At 48.7% G+C, this 19,464-nt stretch overlaps 2 protein-coding genes across 2 annotated transcripts in view; both read left to right on the top strand.

Moving 5' to 3' along the window:
- The window catches only part of LOC110078166 (sialidase-3), a 94,053-nt gene that overhangs the window by 8,427 nt on the left and 66,162 nt on the right, over positions 1–19,464 (top strand). The window lies entirely within an intron of this gene.
- On the top strand, positions 652–18,317 carry RNF169 (ring finger protein 169). The gene is made up of 6 exons (XM_020791881.3): positions 652–1,024; positions 6,520–6,596; positions 9,956–10,090; positions 10,848–10,960; positions 11,291–11,387; positions 12,794–18,317. The coding sequence occupies exons 1-6, from the start codon at positions 688–690 to the stop codon at positions 13,961–13,963; spliced, it is 1,929 nt and encodes a 642-aa protein (XP_020647540.3). The 5' UTR covers positions 652–687; the 3' UTR covers positions 13,964–18,317.

Raw genomic sequence — 19,464 nt, 5'->3', positions numbered from 1 at the left:
AACACTAAGAAACTTGTAACGCTTCTGTTCTCATCCCAAAGATTTTTCTTCTCAGATTTTAAATGTCATCATCAGGAATACTGTATAATTTGTTGGAATTTTTCTTTTCATGTTGTGAATATCATTAAGAATATATATTTCTGGGAATTTTTATTTCCCTGTTTTAAATATGATCACTGGAAATATAGATTTCCGGGAATGTTTCTTTTCCTATTTTAAATGTATTCACACTGTGGATAAGGAAACGGATCCCGCGGACACAGGGGGTCCTCCAGAACTCATGCTGGAGATCTTTTGGAGAGGCCCTGAAAATGAAGCTGCTCCTACGTCAACCCGTGTCGGGCAAGGCAGAGACACCCATTCTCACGAGCGCCTTCCTGGCCCGGGTGTTTTCTCGGGGAGAAAAAAAAAACCGAAAGAAAAAAGCGCGCGAAAGAAGGGAAGGCGGGAAGGGAGGAATTATTCAGGGAGGGGCGTGTCCTCCGCGGACTCCTCCTCCAACTCCTCGGATTGGCCGCCTTCTTTTACCTCAGGGGAGCTAGGGGGCGGGGCGAAGGGCAAGGCGCGGTGGGCGGGGAAAAAGCGGGCCTTTGGCCCCTCAACCGTCGGCTCATGAATATGGACGATGTGGGCGTGGCCTAGGGGCGCGGGGGGGCGGGTCTTCCCGTCGCTGGGCGCCGCGAGAAAATGGCGGCCACGGCGGCAGCGGCGGCGGGGCTCCGGGTGCGGGCCTCGGCTCTGCCCGTGCCCGCCTCGCCGCTCCTACGGCCCGGCCGGGCCCGGAGAACGCGCCGCCGGCGGAGGCCGTGCCAAGGCGGCCTGGAAGAAGCGGAGGCGCCCGGCGGGGGACGCGGCTGCTGCTGCCGCCGCCACCACCGCCGCCCGCTCGGCCGCCGCCTCGGCCGCCCGCTCCCGCCGCCTCGGCCCCCCTCAGGAGGGGAACCGCCGCCGCCGCCGCCCCCACCACCGACGACAACGACGACCATGACGGCGACGACGACAGCCCCGGTTCCCGCCGAGCGAGGTGCGCCGCCGCCGATAACGACACGTGTCGTGTGAATGCGGGGACGCGCGTCTTTGCGTGAGAGGGGGCTGCAGGGTCAGGCGGTGGGATGGGAGAGAAGGGGAAGGCAGGCAGGCGTTTGGGATTGGGTTCCAGACGCGTGTTTCGGCGCGCGTGCGAAGGGGTAGACTCGGAAGGCGCAGCGTCGTCGTCGTCGTCGGGATGTGGGCCTGCGGGTCAGGCAAGCGCGTGGGAATGCGTGTTCTGCGGCCCCCCAGGCGAAGGTGGACGGAGCAGCCTGTCCAGTATTGGCCGAGACAAGGGGACCCGATTCCCAAGGCCTCCCGGCTGTACCAACAAGCGTCTTCGCCTGTCGTCGGACCCCCCCCTCTTGAGGAGGCTCTGCTTAGGATGATGGGCGTGCCCGGTGCGTCTCTCGCCCAAGAAGCGCCCAAAGCAAGCAGGTGGACCGACCCCAAGGCTGGTGCGTTCCCGGCCATTATTTCCAGTGCGCCGGATCCAAATATACACTGGAAATAATGCCTTCATCATCATCATGCAATCTCTGTGTCGGAAGGGGGCCTCTGAGGCCATCCAGTCCAACCCCCTGCTCCAGGCAGAGGGATCCGAATCAAAGCAGATCCGACAGAGGACTGCCTCGCTTCCTCTTGAGCATCTCCTGCGACGGAGGACTCGCCGCCTCCCCCGAGATCATGGGTCCCGTCGTTGTACATATGGCTCGAACAGTTAGGAAGTTTTATCCGGATCTTCCCTCCAAGAATGTGACTCTCCCGGAGCTTTGTCTGCCACCAAAGCTTGTTTAGGAATTGGCCTCTGCAGTCGACCGGTTACTATACAAAAGCACACAGAAGGATTGCCGTTGCTGCCTTTGCTAAAAATCAACATGTTTTTAGCTGTTGCGACGATGATGCTGATTAAAAAAAACACCAGGCACCGGCAATCAACATTATAAAAACATGGACTGGTATTATAGAACAGATACAAGTTTTAACCAAAAACCTAAGTATCTGTTAAATACAGTGGTGCCTCGCTTAACGATTTTAATTAGTGCAAAAAAAATCGCTATGGGAAAACATCGCTTATTTATTTATTTATTTATTTATTTATTTATTTGATTTATATCCCGCGCATCTGGTAAATCTATACCATAGAGATGCATTGAAAACTGGATAATCCGTTCTAATGGGAACGGATTGCCGTCCTTAAGCGAAAATCGCCATAGGAAAAATCGCTAAGCGAAACGCGGTTCCCCAATTGAAATGCATTGAAACCTATTCAATGCATTTCAATGGGGGGGGGATTACAACAAATTCAAAAAGAGTCAGAACAAAGTCCAATTAGTTTAACAAAGGGTTTATTAAGTGCACTTATGATTTCAAGCATTCTAAACCTTTTTAAAACATTTTTAAACATTTAAAAGACAGCCAACACGAGGCTGTCAAAACCGTTGTTAAGCGAAACAGGGGACCCAAACTGTCATCGCTATGCGAAGCAAGGTCCCAAACATCGCTATGCGAAAATTACCCATAGGAAACATCGTTAAACGGAGTGCAAGATCACTCCCGAAAACTAATCGTTAAGCGATGATATCGTTAAACAAAGCAATCACTAAGCGAGGCACCACTGTATTGGTATGCAGTTCCTAATATGGCTGTTTTTTGTAGCTCAGCTGATATGATTTCCGAGTCTGCAACTGCTTATAACACTTTGTGAAGTTTCTTGATCTTGTTGCCGAAGCCCTGATGATGACGGGGACCATGGAAGAGTGTCTTATCCACAAGCGAGATATTTCAGTTGCCAGGTCTCTGTATTTTGTTAATTTTTCCAATCCTTTATCTTCTACTCCGGCATCCCCTGGAATTGCAATGCCAAGGATCCAGCCCTTTCTTCCTTCTACTAATGTATTACTACCATGTCTGGTGTGTTATGTTCAAGAATTGGAAAAACTCCCCGTAGAACTCAGAAATCACACCCTCAGAGTTATTAAAAACAGCCGTATTAGTAACCGCATATCTACTGCGCTGATATTTAACAGATAACTTAGTTTTTTGGTTAAAGCTTGTATCTGTTATATAATACCAGTCAATGTTTTTATAATGTTGACCATGCCTGGTGTTTTTGAATCATCATCATCATCATACGGACTGAAAAAAATATCCAGTCCTCTTCCTAAAAAAGAATAATTTTAAGCCTTTTGAGATCATGGCATTTTAATTCACCACAGTCATAGATCACTCATGATTGGAACAAGAGGTACCCCCAAAACTTTGGAGTGAAGGCCCCTCCCTCCAAAGTCACTTTGCTGCTGCTTGCTATTGCTTTTGTGGCAATATGGAACTGGATCAACGGTATATTTATTTATTTATTTATTCCATTTATACCCCACCTATCTGGTCAATTGCGACCACTCTAGTATAGGTGTTCTGCATCAATGTCCCCTAGACCTTTTTTTCAGTGATTCCCTCCATTTCAACCAATTTCCATGTAGGGAGGTATATCTTTAACAAATGAAACATCTCCGGCCCAAACCCTATCTCAGCAGATCTCTTACCGTGGAATTTTGTCTTGTGTTTAATTTTTGCAGTTGGGGCATATATTTGTTCCAAGCAGTGTGATAGGTTGGGATAAAACAGGTCCCCCTTTGCTGTTTTCTATTTTAATGCATGTGATGCTGAAGAGAGATTGTCTGGTTGTTAACATTTGAAAGGAACTGAGATTTCTTCCATGTGGTGTGTGTTGGTCAAGAAACACTGCGTTGGACACAGAAGTGTATCTTATACCTTCATCCTTGATACACTGGAAATCTCTTTGGGATCAAAATGTCATTCAACACATACAAAAAAATCTTAGCATTCAAGATTTAAAGTAGAACAACATTATTGTTGTTGTTTATTCGTGACCCCATGGACCAGAGCACGCCAGGCCCTCCTATCTTCCACTGCCTCCCAGAGTTGGGTCAAATTCATGTTGGCAGCTTCGATGACCCTGTCCGAACATCTCGTCCTCTGTCGTCCCCTTCTCCTCTTGCCTTCACATTTTCCCAACATCAGGGTCTTTTCCAGGGAGTCTTCTCTTCTCATGAGAAGAAGACCCTTAAACTGCTGGATAGCTCAGTGGCTTGGGTCTCTGGCTGCAGAGTTGGACGTTGGGAGTTTGATTCCCTCACTGTGCCTCTTTGATCCATAGGGCCCGTTTCAGTTCTAAGATGGTGGTGATTATTATTATTTTTTTAAAAAACCACTTTATTTACATACCTGTGTATTTCTGGAGTCAACGTAAGGTGGCATATGAGATACTTCTAATTTATCTTCCCTTTAACAGTGCTGTATGGTGTGCTTGGTCAAGCCAGGATCGAGTGAGTGGCCCAGGTCAGCTTGTGAGTTTCATGATTCAGTTGAAAGGAGAACCTGGATCTCTCCAGTAGAGGGTTGAGGACCCTAACCACTCATCATAGGCATCCTTCAGTCTCTCGAGAGGCTATGGTAACATGCTCTGTATTGAGAAGTGTCCTCTCCAGGGCATGAAGCCTGGGTAAAGGAATATGGAGGATAGGCTGTTACCCAAGCAAAACCCACATTGCTGAAATGGTCCAATGGAAAGGCAAGAGCCAATACAACTGGTTCCAGCAACGTCGCAGGAGTTGGCAGAACGACACGAACTGTTTTCAAGACTCTGGCTCCAGATTTTGCCTCTAGGTTAACCCCTGAAGCCTTTTCCACGAGTGGATATAGCCACAAGGCAGTGGAGGTTTTAAATCGGAGTTTTCCTTCTCCTACATGGGCTGCCTTCCATGGCTGACGAGCCTCACCTACCCGGCCTGCTCTCTAATAGTGCGGAAGTATGATCAGACACTTAAAACTTTCCTGCCTCCCAGGTGTATGCAATGCTAATTGGCTTTCCTATTTACCATACTAAGGTCAGAGATAAGAGTCCATGCAGGCAAACCTGGTCTTCAGCCTCAGCTCAGCCTCCTAGGGAAAAGGGCCCAGGTCCTGGCACACCATCACCACTACATCACACTGAAACACGACAAACACAGAAGCATTGCCCAGGAAGCAGTGTTTGGCTGTGGATCCCTATTTCTGTGCACACTCAGCGAACCCGTCTCCCTGTCGAGCACAAAAAGGTTTTAATATTGAAGCAGGCATAGATGACTCGAACATTTAACAGTTAAAAAAAAGTCAGATGTTTCAAGGGTGACGACTTTGTATGAGCTTATAGTCAGCGAACAGATTCTATGTGTGAAAGGATTCTGAGGAACTGTGGGTGTTTAAGCCATCTGTCGTGTTATGGGTTTCCTAACATAATGGAGATTTCCCAAGGGGGGCTTGTTTTATTAGTCTGTTACTGTGAAAGTCATGCGAATCTTCGAGCACCTTAAAAATGGCTGGCTTGTATTGGCCGTCCTCTCTCATGGAGCCCATGCAGGCCTTTGTCAGCAAGGTGATGTCTCTGCTTTTCAAGATGCTGTCGAGGTTTGTCATCACTTTCCTCCCAAGAAGCAGGTGTCTTTTAATTTCATGGCTGCTGTCGCCATCTGCAGTGATCATGCAGCCCAAGAAAGTAAAATCTATCACTTCCTCCATATCTTCCCCTTCTATTTGCCAGGAGGTGATGGGACCAGTGGCCATGATCGTAGTTATACAGTCAGCCATAGATAAGCAGATTAATGCAGGACAATGCACTCTCATAATGGTGGAGTGGAACCACTTGGTGGGCAAAGCACTCTGCCGTTCTCTAGCCATTATGGGTGTGCAAGATCACTCCACTGGGAACAAGAGGGCTATGACTGCACAGACCGTGTATTTCAGAAACCACAGATGCAAGAGGGCATTAGGCAAGCAGAGAAGAGCGATTGGATTCCAGCAAGACAGTGGAGAAAATACTTTCTGCTCTGTAGAGTGAAAGAATATGGCCCACAGAGGGATCGGGGTCCGAGGGGACCAATGGAATTTGTGATTGCATATCATCCGCGACAACAGTTCGAACACACCATTCCTTTTTGTCAGTTGTTTTCTCTGCACCCGGGATGAGATCAATTCAGACGGCGTTGTCTTGAATTCCCCGGGAGAATCCCTTGGTTTGCAAAAAATGACTTGCCCGGGCATGTGTTGAGCACAAGTGGGTGTGACCTCTGCTGTCAGGCTTTCTGTTTCAGGCCATGCAAGAGATGGTGAGGCAGCTGACTTGGTAAGAGCAGGATATCTGTGGAGCTTGTATGTATACTAAGTGTGCCCTCTTCTGCGAATGTGTGCATCTAAGTGAAAGCTCCCCTTGCCAGGATGGGCTTGCGTTTTATCTGAGTGTTCGTTTGGAGGTTGTCTCCTTAGCAACCAGTTTGTAAATACATAGAAAAATACATGATCCTGGTCTAAGTAAACTTCATGTATGGGAAAATAATATGTTCGTAATATGACATAAATAAGAAACTGTATTTCTGTAGTACCTTCTGTGCATGTTAAAAGTTCTACTTCCCCCCCCTTTTCTCCCTACAGATTTCATATTCAGAGCACCCATCACAATAAGCAAACCTGGAGAACTTCACGAGGAATATAAAAGTCAGCTGCGGAAGGTATGCTTTACCATACACTATGTTGAGTAAGAGCAATGGTGTTTTCTACTAGGCATATGGCTCTAGATGTTGAAAGCAATGCTAAGAGTAAACTACCTATATCTGGGGTACGTATTCTGCCAGCATAGCACCACTGGATGTTTTTTTCTGTTCTTCATTTTGTGATACTGGCTTGCAATAACTGGGATTGTTTGGTAGGTCTGTTCCTTATAGTCATTTTGCCTTCTCTCTTCCCCACCCTCTCTCTTTTTCTCTCTCAGTATTATACCAGTGTACAAGAAGTTCTAAGGATGAGGCTTTGTGATGAGGGTTCTTCTGTTCTTCCAGTCTTGTATCATATCCCCCCCCCCTTCTACAGTCAGTTATCAGGGAGGGAACCTAAAGTGGGTTTGCTGTCCGGCCCTTTGACCAGAGGTTTCGTAGTGACAGAAAGGGGATTCCTGCATGTTACAAGGAATGCTTTACCTGTTTGCCCTTTCTCACAACTTGAACTGTTGTGATGGCCATGGGTAGGAGAAGGCAAAAAAGGTTAGGTTGGTAGAAGATGATGATGCCATTGTTACCCTAATTATTGCTAGGCTGTAAAGGGTAGCCCTCCTGCCTGTGGACCAATAAAGAGAAGAGATGAGAGTTGTCACCATCTTGGGGCCCAGCCTCTTTACTGTAGCCACTGCCTCTCCCTTTGCTGCGAGTGGAAATTCCCCGGGGGAGCAGGAAGGGCAAGCATGTGAAGAGGTCCAGCCGGGATCCTTCCCATCCCAACATGCCTGCTGCCTGCGAGGCAATGCAAGCTCAAGGGCTTGCCGCTTAAAACTATGATAGGCGGCCACCAGCTCCCACGGACGTCAGTATTACCCATTCAGTAGCTTAAGCAAGGCAAGGACTGGAAAATCAGTACTGCACTTCCCCTTTCCATCACTGTCCAGACACTGACTTAAAAGGATGTGAAGATTTTATTTTAAAAGAAAAAGGGAAATGGGAAAATAAAAGAGGAATTTAAAAACTAGGCAAACAATTGCAAATGCAAAACAGCGGTGGGCACAGGGTTACAGGATACGAAATGTAAACACCAGAAAATAATAAGCAAGGGATGGAATGACACCGAGGACACTCCCTGTGTTCCCAAAGCAACAGTTCTTACATGGCATGCAGAACTCTACTCATGGATGACACTGCTTCCCTAAGATGCACTTAAGTCTCAAAGGGTTTGAATTCAGATTTCCTCTTTATACCTAGGAATGCTCCATTGACCCTTGGGCTGACCATTACATAATTACTCTTAATCCTCTGATCATTCCTACATCCTTCCTTCCCAGCTTCGAAATCTGTTATCCTCACTGTTACACCAGATACCACCAAATTGGTTTGTTAGGCTCCTCCTTGAAGTCTTCTTGATTTCAGGTCTCCTTTGAGGTAACACGGAGCCGGATGCAGGAACAGGTGATTGGGGAAAGAGACACAAACCAGTTGTCTTCCGAGTATGACAGTTCATACTCTTACGCCCCTCCAGGCAGACAGAAAAGACCATAAAATGTATTACACTTTCCTGTTCCTTAATTTCTTCACGAGAGTCATGCATGTGACATGCCAGAGTGGCAGCATCATGGATTTCTTGCAGTTCTTTGTTTTGTTCTTAAAGTGGGCAAGAGTTGATCCGCCAAGAGCCCATTTATTTAAAAGGAATTGGATCTGATAAACATGGCCACTTCTTAATGCTGCAGTCTTGTCTGTGTGGGTGCTGCAGGAACTTCCCTGATAGGACGGGTGGTTATGTTCTTCGCCGAAATTATGTGGGCAAGAAGATTTGTTTTTTTCCATGGTCACCTGTCTGTGCCATGTCTAGAGCCTGCCTGTAGATTTGTTTTTCCAGTTACTTCCTCTTTGCCTTGCTGGCCCTTCTCTCTGCTTTAAAGTTAAAGTTTATGCCACAAAATATGGCCGTGCGTATGCACCTGTTCCAAACCACTTGGCTTGTGACAATTCTTGCCTCTGGGACTAGAGAAGGCAGACTGGGTTACTGGGAGAGGTGAATTTGGGTGGCTGGCAGGCATTGCCAAGTCTTGACCTTTTAAGGGTCGGCTAGTAGAAAAGCAAGAGCTGTAGATGATGGGCAGGGTTTTTTAAAAAAAATCTGAAAATTACAGGCACGTATTGTGGTAAGACTGTCACTTCTATTTTTGCTTAATAGACTGCTTTCTCATCTTAATAAAGTGTGAGGAATGGCAACTAATCAGTGCAAAACCATTTTTGTAAAACTATTATTAGATAGAAGAATGAGTTTAACAGGGCTTTTTAGGTGGTGACCCACACACTCTGAAATGCTTTCCCCAGAGAGAGCCCTCTGTCTGGCAATAGGCAGATGAAGAGTTTGCCTGTAGTCATTTTAGAGTGCATTTTTTAGTTGATTTTGGGGGGGGGGGGGGTTGCTATTTTATTTAATTTTTATAAATAGCTCATGGCTTTGTTTCTTTACTGTGTGAACTGCCGTAAGGTGTCTTCTCCAGAAAAGCAGTGTAAAAATAATGTTTCAGAAACAAAGTTGTCTTTCAGTGTTATATTGAAGAACATAATTCCCACAAAAATCTCCACCACATTGCAGTTAGTTGGAGGGTTCATTCTTTTTGCAAAGAGATTGAGGGCCGTTGGCCGGATGAGGAAGGCGCTGAACAACTTACAGAGTATAGACAATTCTCTGGAAGGTAGTCCTGGTTTATATCCACGACAGTTCAGTCTTTATTCTCGCCTTTCAAATTGGAGTTTTCCGTGTGAAGATGCAGGGAAAGGTCTGTCTCTGGCAAAACTAAGGTCTTGTGTGTAGAGATGGGCACGAACTGCTGGTTCGTTTTTTTAGCTAAATAGGGGTTTGGCATTTCCTGGCCCTGCCTCCTCCAGCGGGCACCCACTCAGTGGTGGCACCTTGGCTTGCCTGCCCTGCCTCCTCTGGGTGCTGCCTCTTGATTGGGTGCCCGCCAGAAAAGGTGAGTCTAGGAAGCACCGGACATCTCTTTGGCCGAGAAACGAACCAGCCCGCACCAGCAGCTTGTGCCCATCTCTAGTTTCCAGTAAATTGAGCAGACCTGTCTCGCTGTCTTAACACAGATTACCCTGCGGAAGAGCACTTTTCTCCCTCTTGTGCTCAGGAAAAGACCACAGATGCTTATCAGTGCTTGATAAGTAATCATCAGGAATATTGCAGGAGGAACTAAGGCTTCCATCAGAAGAACAAAATAGGAATGAGCTTTCTTGGTGAAAGAGAGAAGACTTGGAGAGACGCTGTATTTCCATGTCTGCTGCAAGCACCTGTTTAGCCCCTTACTCTGTCTCCATGTAAATGGGCCTGCCTTCTCGTTTGCTTCTAGTGGAGGGGTGACCGAGGGCAAGAAGAGAGACCCGCTGAGGATTGTATTCACAAGCTGATTGTAGAGGAGAGTGACGCTGGGAGGAAGAAGACAGAAGATCTGGAGTCCTTAACTGTCAAAATGACCCAAGAACACGTAAGTGACGGTCGGTGGTACTCTTCCTTTCCCAAAGGCATTTTATCTTCCAGAACATACCCTTTCCAAGGCATGCATTTAAGACCGCCGCCGCCAGGCAGTGTACACAAGGGAGCATCCCCTGCACAAGCCCTGGATATGCAGGGTCAGTGAGTGGAGATGGAGAGAGAGGCTCAAAGTAACCTCAGATGGGATGCTCATCCCTAAGCTCATTTGGATCCAGTCATAAGATCCGGGCAGGGGGATAGGTTCTCCTCTGCCTCTTCCCAGCATTCCGTCTCTGTTATGGCAGTTTTCTGTTGCCAAAGCATCGTAATGTCCATTCTTTCCCCCAGTCCAAGGGATCGCCATTGTGATTGCAGAGCAGGGTGGGAGGGCTTAGGGGAAAAGACACCCCAGCCTCATCTGCAGGCCCTGCAGAGCCCGGAAATGACCGTTTTCAGCCATTGTGTGGAAAAAGTAAACAGGACGTCCCTGGCTGAACACTTCTGGTTTTGTTTCATTTTGGCGGGGTAGAGAATTAAGCACCAGTGCCAGGGCCCTGATGTTGGAAACGGCTCCTCCTGCTTAAATTCCCAGAAGTGAAAATTAACCAGTTTTTGTTTTGAGAAAAACCTTGGGTTATGTCTGTTGTGGCCACCAAAATGTCCCCAGGAGCCACATTTCTGGAGGCTCAAAACATCGTCAGAAGCATCTGTGTTTCGGCAGACGGAGGCTGTTTACGAAATGCCACTTCATCTTTCTTGATGCCCTTCAGTTTCCAGAACGCCTCTCTGATTCGGAGAACGAGGAACCGTTCCACGGCAAATCTGCCCACCGGTCAGCGTTTGTCTCCAAAGGAAACTCCTACTCTGTGGCATTGCTGGCAGGGTGAGTCCTCGGTTGTGACTGGGACCTCGCAGCCGGGGGCAGGGGGGGACAGTTTAATGGGAGTGGGGAGATGATGGCTGCAAGCAACGACGGCTGTGGGTTGCATGGAGGAAGGCTCGGATCTGTGTTTGGACAAAACGGCAAACGATGCACCATCCCTCGTGGTGTGGCTCTGAGACTGTGCTGTCGTGTTGCGAACTGGAGGGGCAGATAGCAGGCAAGTGTTTGTGACTCTTGGCATACATGGAGCCAAATGCGGAAACCACCACTAAGTCAACTGTTTCCTCCCCCTCCCTTCGTTAAACCTCTTATTTTCTTCTAATGTTTTAGAAACCTAACGGCTAAAGTAGAAAGGAGCCAGAGTTGCAATGATACCCTCGGGGAGAGATCAAAGAGCTGGCAGAGAGCAGCGTCAGTCAGAGCAAAGGTACCGGACAATCCTTTTTACCGATTAAGTAGAAAACTTTCCTTCCTTCCCCTTGATTTTTTTTTTCAGGAAACTGGGGGTACCCAAGGAAACCAGACGGCTTTTGCAGGTCTTCCGTTGGGCGCCGTTGTTGGGATAACGTCCTGTTGCCCTGAATTGGTCACGCTAAGCAGCAGCAGTGGGTCTTGTCTTGCCGAATCGGCTTTGTTCTGATTACGTTGGTGCTTCTGATTTTAAAAGCTCCTCCACATGCCTGCAACTATCAAAAAGAGTTCTTGAATGCGTGGATTTGTGTACAGTGCAATGTTCTAGGGCAGTGGTTCTTAACCTTTGTTACTCGGATGCTTTTGAACTGCAACTCCCAGAAACCCCAGTCAGGACAGCTGGTGGTGAAGGCTTCTGGGAGTTGCAGTCCAAAACTCCTGAGTAACCCAAGATTAAGAACCAGTGTTCTAGGGAAAGGAATTAATTTGATTGTTTTACTCTTTCCCAGTTATGTGGCCCTCTGTACTTGCAGGTCTTTGCTGTTGGTCCAGTTTCACGCATGTGCCCCTTAACACACACCCCTACCACTTAATTGTGCCGAAAGGACTGTGTTAATTGACACGTAACCCAATGGTCATAATTATCTTCTTTATATTGAACCTCCCCTTCCTTGTCTGGCATGAGAACGGTCTTGCTGAATGTATCTCAGGCCAGAACAAAGGGAAAAAATATAAATAAATAAATAAAGAAGACAAAAAAGTTGTGGCACCTTAAAGATGAACTACTTTATTTTGAGGTGAATGTCCCACTTCCTCAGACCAAGAAAGACGGAAAGAACTGGGCCTGTTTAGCCTTGAGAAAAGAAGACCGGGGGGGGGGGGGGACAGGAGAGAGATCGGAGAGCCCTTTTCAAATAGTTGAAAGTATTTCAAGGGGGGGGGCAGGGTCTGTTCTCGATCATCCCAGAGTACAGGACATATAATCATGGACTCAAGTGACAGGAAGCCAGATTTACGATGAAGATCAGGAAAAACTTCTTAACTGTTAGAGCTGTATGAAAACGGAAGCCATGACCTCAGGCGTTGGTGAGCCCATCTCCACTGTGTAACCCATGACCTCAGGGGGAGGTGCTGAGCGCTCCAACGCTGGAGGCCTTCAAGAGAAATTTAGACACCCCTCTGTCCGATCTGCTTTGAGTTAGATTCCTGCACTGAGCTGGGGGTTGGACTTCATGGCCTCAGAGGTCCCCTCCAGCTCCATGATTCCATGTCAGTTATGTGCATTTTTCCATGAAAGCTCGCCTAAAAGGAGAGGCCACAACGTTTTTGTCTTTTCTTTTTTCTTTTGTTTTGGCCTGAGATGCCGGCACAGAGCCATGCGGCTACCTCTTCTAAAGCGTCTGTAAATCGCTTGTCTTGCAGGTCCACCCGCTAACCGGTGGATCAGCCCCTCTTCTCGGAGTTCTGTCATCCACGCAGAACAATCGCTGCCTTTCGGCCCCAGACCTGACGGCGGACAAGCGCTTTGTTCTCCCCGGCGCCGCTTCCTTTTCTCTCCTCCCGAAGCCCGAGCGGTCCGTTAGCCCCGAGAGCAACGACAGTATCTCGGAAGAGCTCAACCACTTCAAACCCATTGTGTGCTCCCCGTGCACACCTCCCAAGCGGCTTCCCGACGGCCGGGTTTTGAGCCCTTTGATTATCAAGTCTACTCCGCGGAATCTGACCAGGAGTCTGCAGAAGCCGACCACCTACGAAGCAAGCCCTCGGATTCTGAAAAAATGGGAGCAGATCTTCCAGGATCGCCAGATGAAAAAGACTCTCTCTAAAGCCACTCTGACCTCCATGGCCTCAGAGGCAGGAGAGGATTTCCTAGCCCCGAGTGCAAATTTGCTCATCAAAGAGTCTCTGCCAGTTTCCCAGAGCCTGCCGCCCATAAATCCTCGTGCGCACACCCAGGCTGAGTTAGAGTGTTTCCCTTCCATCTGTGTAGCAAAACTCGAAAACTCTTGCAAGGCCCGGAGAGGCTCGGCAGTGACGGTCGCTGGCCCTCCGGCCCCTTTGGTGAAACTGAACAAGGACGCCTTGAACGCCAGAACCTCGCAGATCTCTGATGCAAAATCAGCTCTCCACGGGGCTGGCTCTTGTCTCAACCTTGATGCCAACCTGGTGATCCCGAAAGCCGCAAGAGCCGGCACCGGATTTCCAGACAGGAGTATCCTGGGCCCCTCTGTCAAGGCCACGGGAAGGAAGCCGCTGAAACGCCCGAGGGACCGCTTCCCAAATGGCATCTGTCTTGAGAAGGCCACGGGCGAGGACTCCTCCTCCTCTCTGCGGTGGGGGCGAAAGAGACAGTGCAAAAGGAAGCACCTGGAGCAGGTCGGCTCGGTCAAGCGGCTGAGGCAGGCGGCCGAACCCCCGAGGAGGAAGAGCAAGGCGGAACGGAAGCTGCAGCAGGAGGAGGAGGACCGGAGGCTGGCCTTGGAGCTCCAGCGGAAATTTGACAGCGAGAACAGGACCGTGATGAGGCGGAAGGCACGGGGGGATCACTATTTCTTGCGGTCAAAGAGCACTCTAAGTACCAGTAGCGCTTAGGGGGGAACCGGGTTTGCCTTGTCTAGCGAATGTGAAGCGGTCCGAAGGCATCCAAGAGGGAAGCCAAGCTGGCGCGTGACCCTCCGTTCTCACCTGCCCTGCCTGCCTTTCTCTTAGGTGGTCAGAGGATTGTAAGTCTGGTTCAGGTTGGAGTCCGGCAGGGGTCTTTGCACACACGGCAGCCGCCACACCTGATCCTTCTGGTCAGATCTGCTTCTGAGCTTACGAATCTCACTGGCAGGACGGGATCGGTCGTTCGCTCTGATCAGGAGGACATCAGGAGAATGGCGGTTGCAGGATGGGTCCCTTTGTAGCTGCCATTTTTGGAACTTTGGGTGAGTCCCGATAGGTATTCAAAACGCACAGTATATTAATTACTGAGCCTTTGAAAATACTGAGCCCAAATGAGAGATGCATTTGCCCGAGAGAACGTAGTATACGGCTGTAGGCAGGGCGGTCCAGAGGCCTTTCTTATGCCAGGGCCCCACCTGTTGGTCCCACGGAGGTGTCGGTTAGAGGATTGTGTTTGAAATGGATAGATGGCACATGGAGATTCTGGAATAGGGCACTAGGTAGACAGCCTGCTAGGTAGAAGCACAGGGCAACCTTTGCTGGTGCAGCAGGAGAGACGGCACCTGATTATCTCCGGCCAGAAGGTTCTCCCTTCGCTTGGTCCAATCCTGGGCCATGTTCAGGGAGCCAGATGGTCCTGGCGGGGTGGGGGTGGGGGACACACATAGCAGTGAGAGCAAATCCCAGTGTTATGGGTATGTGGATGTGATGGCCAGGGAGCAGCCTTGGTTTGCAACACTGCAGTGCTGATTTCCACTGCCTCTTCCCCCCCCCCCGCCCCCCAAAATACAGATTCCATACAATGTCTGATTCTTAAGTCGCTTTTGAATCCGGAATAGAAGGTTTGAATAGAAGATTAGTCACCGGGTAACTCCTTGCATATGGTTCCCTAAATACGCTGGGGAGTGGCAGTGTGGGAGCAACGCCTTCGGCGGGTTCTTAAAAGTCCTGATGAACTGAAAGTGGCATGCTAGTTCCCTATTCTGGAGGCCTCTGTCTGTGTTACCATTAACGTTCTGGGAGGTGGTGGAAGACATTGAAAAGAAATTGAAATATTTAATCTAAACCCAGTGCTAAAGGGAGACAACCGTGGTGGATTTAGAGCCACAGAATCTCTGCTTGCAGGCAGAGAATCTCTAAAATTCAGCTGCACTTCGGCGGGGGAGGTGTGTGTCACGTGTAGAACCAGCTTTCTTTTGGAACTGGTGGGTTTTGGCCTGAGACCTCCAAGGCTGCCCTTCTCAAGGCCTCCCACTCGTGTCTTGTATTTTAATCCTCTTGCCTGCCACCAAGAAAAAGCTTAGCCTGATTCTTTCATTCTTGTTCTGCCCGGAGGCAGGATCCTAGCAGCTTCTTCCCCTCAGCTGTTTGCTTGAAAGCTGGAGCTTTTAACCTTCTGCCCTCAAGGTAGGGTCGGCTCCAACAGGCTCGGATCGGATGCCGGACAGAAAAAAAACAAAACACAAGCTTTCCTCTGTTTGCACTGCTTCAACCTGGAAAGGAGGTTTCTCAGGAGGTGGTCAGCAGAGCTCATTTCCTGGTGCAGAATTCAAACAGAAAGCCTTCACCTGGCCTCGAATTGCCGTGTTTGAAACACCGCCCGGCCACGTGTCTCTCTCCAGAAGTTCTGGGACTCCAGTTCCCATCAGCTCTACCCAACCTAGCCAGTGGGGGAGGGATTAGGAGTTGCAGGCCGGCAACTGCTGGAGGGCTTCAGGTTGCCCACCCCGGTTTATAGGGATCCTGGTGAAGCACGTCAGTTCATTGGGTCAGCCTCAGGGCACGGTCGGTGGGTGCTGCTAAAATGAAATACTAGATGGGGAAAGAGAGAAGAAGTTTTCATTCATGTCAAGCCAGGTTGATGCCATACAAGGGGATGTGGAAGAACATCTTAAGAGCAGATCTGAAGCTTCGCAGAATTTTGGAAACAAAACTCTGATTCCCATGGCCATAAACTGTTTCCCCCCCCCCCCCAAGATATCTTATGAAAAGAGCTGGCATCTCTGGCTGCCCTTTAAACCGTTGCCCCCGAGAAAGGAGTGGCCGGCCACCCTGCATGAATGGCCTGGATCCAGAGACCGGCGCTAGTTGTTCCCAGGGCCTGAGGAGCAGCCACCTGTCGGTCTCCTCAATTTCCACGGGAAAGCCAGGCTCGGGCTGCCCTATCGCAAACGTCTTGTGAAGCCAGATCCAGGGGAGGTTTGCCCGCTTGCTTAGGGGGGAGGCCAGGGACCCGGCTGTTTGAGGAAGGAGGCTAGGCTTCCTGTGAGTGCCCACGGATGGAAGAGGAGCCTGTGTTGGTTGAAAATACAGATGGCTCAAGGGTGCCATAAGTCAGCAAACAAAGGAGCGCTGGTTTGGGCACAGCCCAGGGACCAAAGTAGACATTGTCACCGTGAGAAAGCTGGTGTTGAGTCAAGGGAAGCCTTTGGGGTCCCTCTCGCCTTGCACCTGTGGGAAGCAAGCAGGTTCTCCTGCAGGCGTGTAAGCTCCCCCCCAAAAAAGAGGATCCAGGAGACCTCCATGGGGGGGGCACCAAGCCTCTTGCTTTCTCTCAACGGGTCTTTCACAAGGACAGCTCAGCGTTGCATGTTTTTAAAAGTCAATCTGGTTTTGGTGGCTGCTGACTAGTCCTGATGCCAAACACATAGAGACTGTGTCAGGCATAAGAACCGTTGTGTGATCCTCTCCTGGGCGGGCTAGCAGCTGAATGTATTCCGGGGACTCCTTTTAGTCTCTCTGTAGGAGGATGAAACTCACTTCTTTTTTAAAACAATAAAGGTGTTCATTGCAGGTTATGGGTTTTCGAAGGATCCAAGTGGTTTGGCTTAAAAGTTGCAAAACTTGACTGCCACCTAGTAGCCAAAAAGGCCTTTGTCAGGTCTGTTCTCAGCTGAACCTTTTCCCAGGGGCTGCTTAAATAGGACGGGAGCCTCTGAAACTCACCTGTGCTTTCTCTACTGTTTGAAGAGAGCAGAAGCTGGTTCTTAACTCACTGAGGTCAGGAGGAGTCTCGCCACCCATAGAACTAAATGCTATCTTTCTGCATCTCAGCTTTTGTCTCTGTAAAACTTGATTTTCTTTTCCAAATACAGTTCTGTTTGTAGCCCAGTTGGCTATGGCTAACGGGCTGCCCCATTTTACGGCACAGCCCTGCTGCCTTATGGTGGGGCTATGAAAGAGGGTACTTGGACAGTGAACGAAGGGCGAGTGGGGATTTTGACAGTCAGTGAATGAATGCCTGCAGCCACCAAAGAGGACAATCCAACTTCGTAAACCCACTCAAGACCTGGGAGATTGTTTTACGGAAACGGCACATTCTCCATGTTCGTTGTAGATCCGTTGATGTTGGACATGAGAAACGAAGGGAAAAGTGCCAAAAAGTTGGATTCTGGTTATATGATTGTATTGCATTTTTATTCCGTGCCCAGCAGTGTTCTTTCTCATCTGAGACTTTGCACGTCATGTCATGGAGGGGACCGTTCAAGTAAGCACTTTTGAGTCGTGCTCTCGGTGAAAACAGAAGGAGAGGAAAGCCTTAAAAGACTCTACGATGCATTAAAAAAAACAGAATTGGCCCGGGAGCGTTGCTGCATCCACCGTCCGCACCCCTTCCTGTCGGGACTCCGGGCAGCTTGGTTCCTTTTCCACTGGGCCAAGTGGACGATGCGCTCTTCGGGAAAATGCGGTCAAAGCGTGGTTTCCATTCTTAGGGCGCTGGGGGCAGCTTTCCTCGCCCGGGGTTTGAATGTGGGTGTGAATGTCTTGTCGAAACACAAGGCTGGTCTGTCAAGTCTCTTCTGCTGAACCTCCCAAAGGGGGTCAGAACTGCACTAGGATCAACTGAACCGGCGCACTCACCTTTTTGAATGTTGTATTCTAGGCGTCCAACGGGAAACACGGCTCTTTCTCCAGCTATTTTCAAAACACTGCTAGCAGGTGTAGAATTAGCTATTCACTATGCAAACAAAGGAACCAAGAACAACAAAACGGACCACCTTTTGGTTGTAACTGGTGGACTTTTCTTGTATGCCTGGTTTTTCTGGTGTTTTACTGTCTGTTACAAGGAAAAATGTACCTTACTGTGTTCTCCTCTCACCTCTTCCAACTCCCAGCCCCCCCCCTCCCAGGTAGGCTTTAAATCATTTTGTGCTTTGACGTGTATTCTCGGCTTAGTACTTGAAAGCCAGTCCAAGACAAAACATCATTTTCAAGGTTGCAACTGAATCACTGTGGCTTCATTGATATTTTGATAAAACAGATCCGTTTATTGAGACCCTTATTCCTCCATGTGTCTGTCTCTCTTCTCTTTGTGGGTTAAACAGTATCCAGTTGTCTCTGGCTGGGTTTTAATTGTGTGGAAGAAATGTTTTTTTTAAAAAAGAATGGTTCCTTTACGTCAGAATGATGGACATGCTTGGACCTACACTAAATACAGCTTAGGTAAAGGTAAAGGTTCCCTTTGACATTGAGTCCAGTCATGTCCAACTCTAGGGCACGGTGCTCACCCCCGTCTCCAAGCCGTAGAGCCAGCGTTTGTCCGAAGACAGTTTCCATAGTCACATGGCCTGTGCGGCTAGACATGGAATGGCATGACCTTCCCACCGAAGTGGTACCTATTTTTGTTGACTTGCATTTACATGCTTTCGAACGGCTAGGTTGGCAGGGGCTGAGACAAAGCAACAGGAACTCCCTCCATGACATGGATTCGATCTTACGACTGCTGGTCTTCCAACCTTGCAGCACAGAGGCTTCTGCGGTTTAACCTGCAGCGCCACCACGTCCCACAAAATACAGCTTACACAATAACAAAATGACATGAAGGGAGAAGTTTTCAGAACTAGTATTCCCCCCCCCCCTTTTATGACTAGAGGTAAGAATGCTGGGGGGGGGGAGTAGATTTTGTCCCGTCCCCCCAGCAAATTGCAAAGTTTACACAAGAAAAAGCATTTCCAATGAACTATCTTGTCAAAAAGGAGGGAAGTTATTATTGTCCTTGCTTGAGGAATGTAAAACTATTGCCTGAAGCTAAAACAAGTTGAGGTTTTCTATTGCAATCAGCTGTAGACCCATTGGGGTTCAGACGTTTCAAACAGAACCAGCACAAACGTTTTCCTGTGGGCTTTCTTTCCTCCCCCCCCCCTTGTGTCTTGAGAATTTTCCTAGAGGACAGTTCTTCATTCTCTTCATTCAGCACCTGCAACCTTGTTTATTTTTGCATTTTCCACCCATCCTCTTTCTGAAGTATCCCCAGATTCTTCTGAGCCCAGAAGAGCTCCCACAGTGCCAAAGTGATAGCATTCACTGCTCACAGATGGAAAGCTGTTTTCTCTAGGCAGGTGATAGAGGGAAAGAAAAGCTTGAAATGACCTTGAGCCGCTTTGAATAAGGGAACCACCAGCTCCTTCATGCTTTAATAAAACCCTGGA

This window comes from Pogona vitticeps, chromosome 3 (genome assembly GCF_051106095.1).
Source record: "Pogona vitticeps strain Pit_001003342236 chromosome 3, PviZW2.1, whole genome shotgun sequence".
NCBI lineage: Eukaryota > Metazoa > Chordata > Lepidosauria > Squamata > Agamidae > Pogona > Pogona vitticeps.
Note: the sequence above shows the minus strand (reverse complement) of the source record. Positions and strands in the feature narration are given on the sequence as shown.

Excerpts from the sequence above, each read along its gene's own strand:
- RNF169 (XM_020791881.3), top strand. The coding sequence starts at position 688 with ATGGCGGCCACGGCGGCAGCGGCGGCGGGGCTCCGGGTGCGGGCCTCG. Across the intron at positions 1,025-6,519 it reads CCCGGTTCCCGCCGAGCGAG|ATTTCATATTCAGAGCACCC; the intron begins GTGCGCCGCCGC and ends TTCTCCCTACAG. Across the intron at positions 6,597-9,955 it reads ATAAAAGTCAGCTGCGGAAG|TGGAGGGGTGACCGAGGGCA; the intron begins GTATGCTTTACC and ends GTTTGCTTCTAG.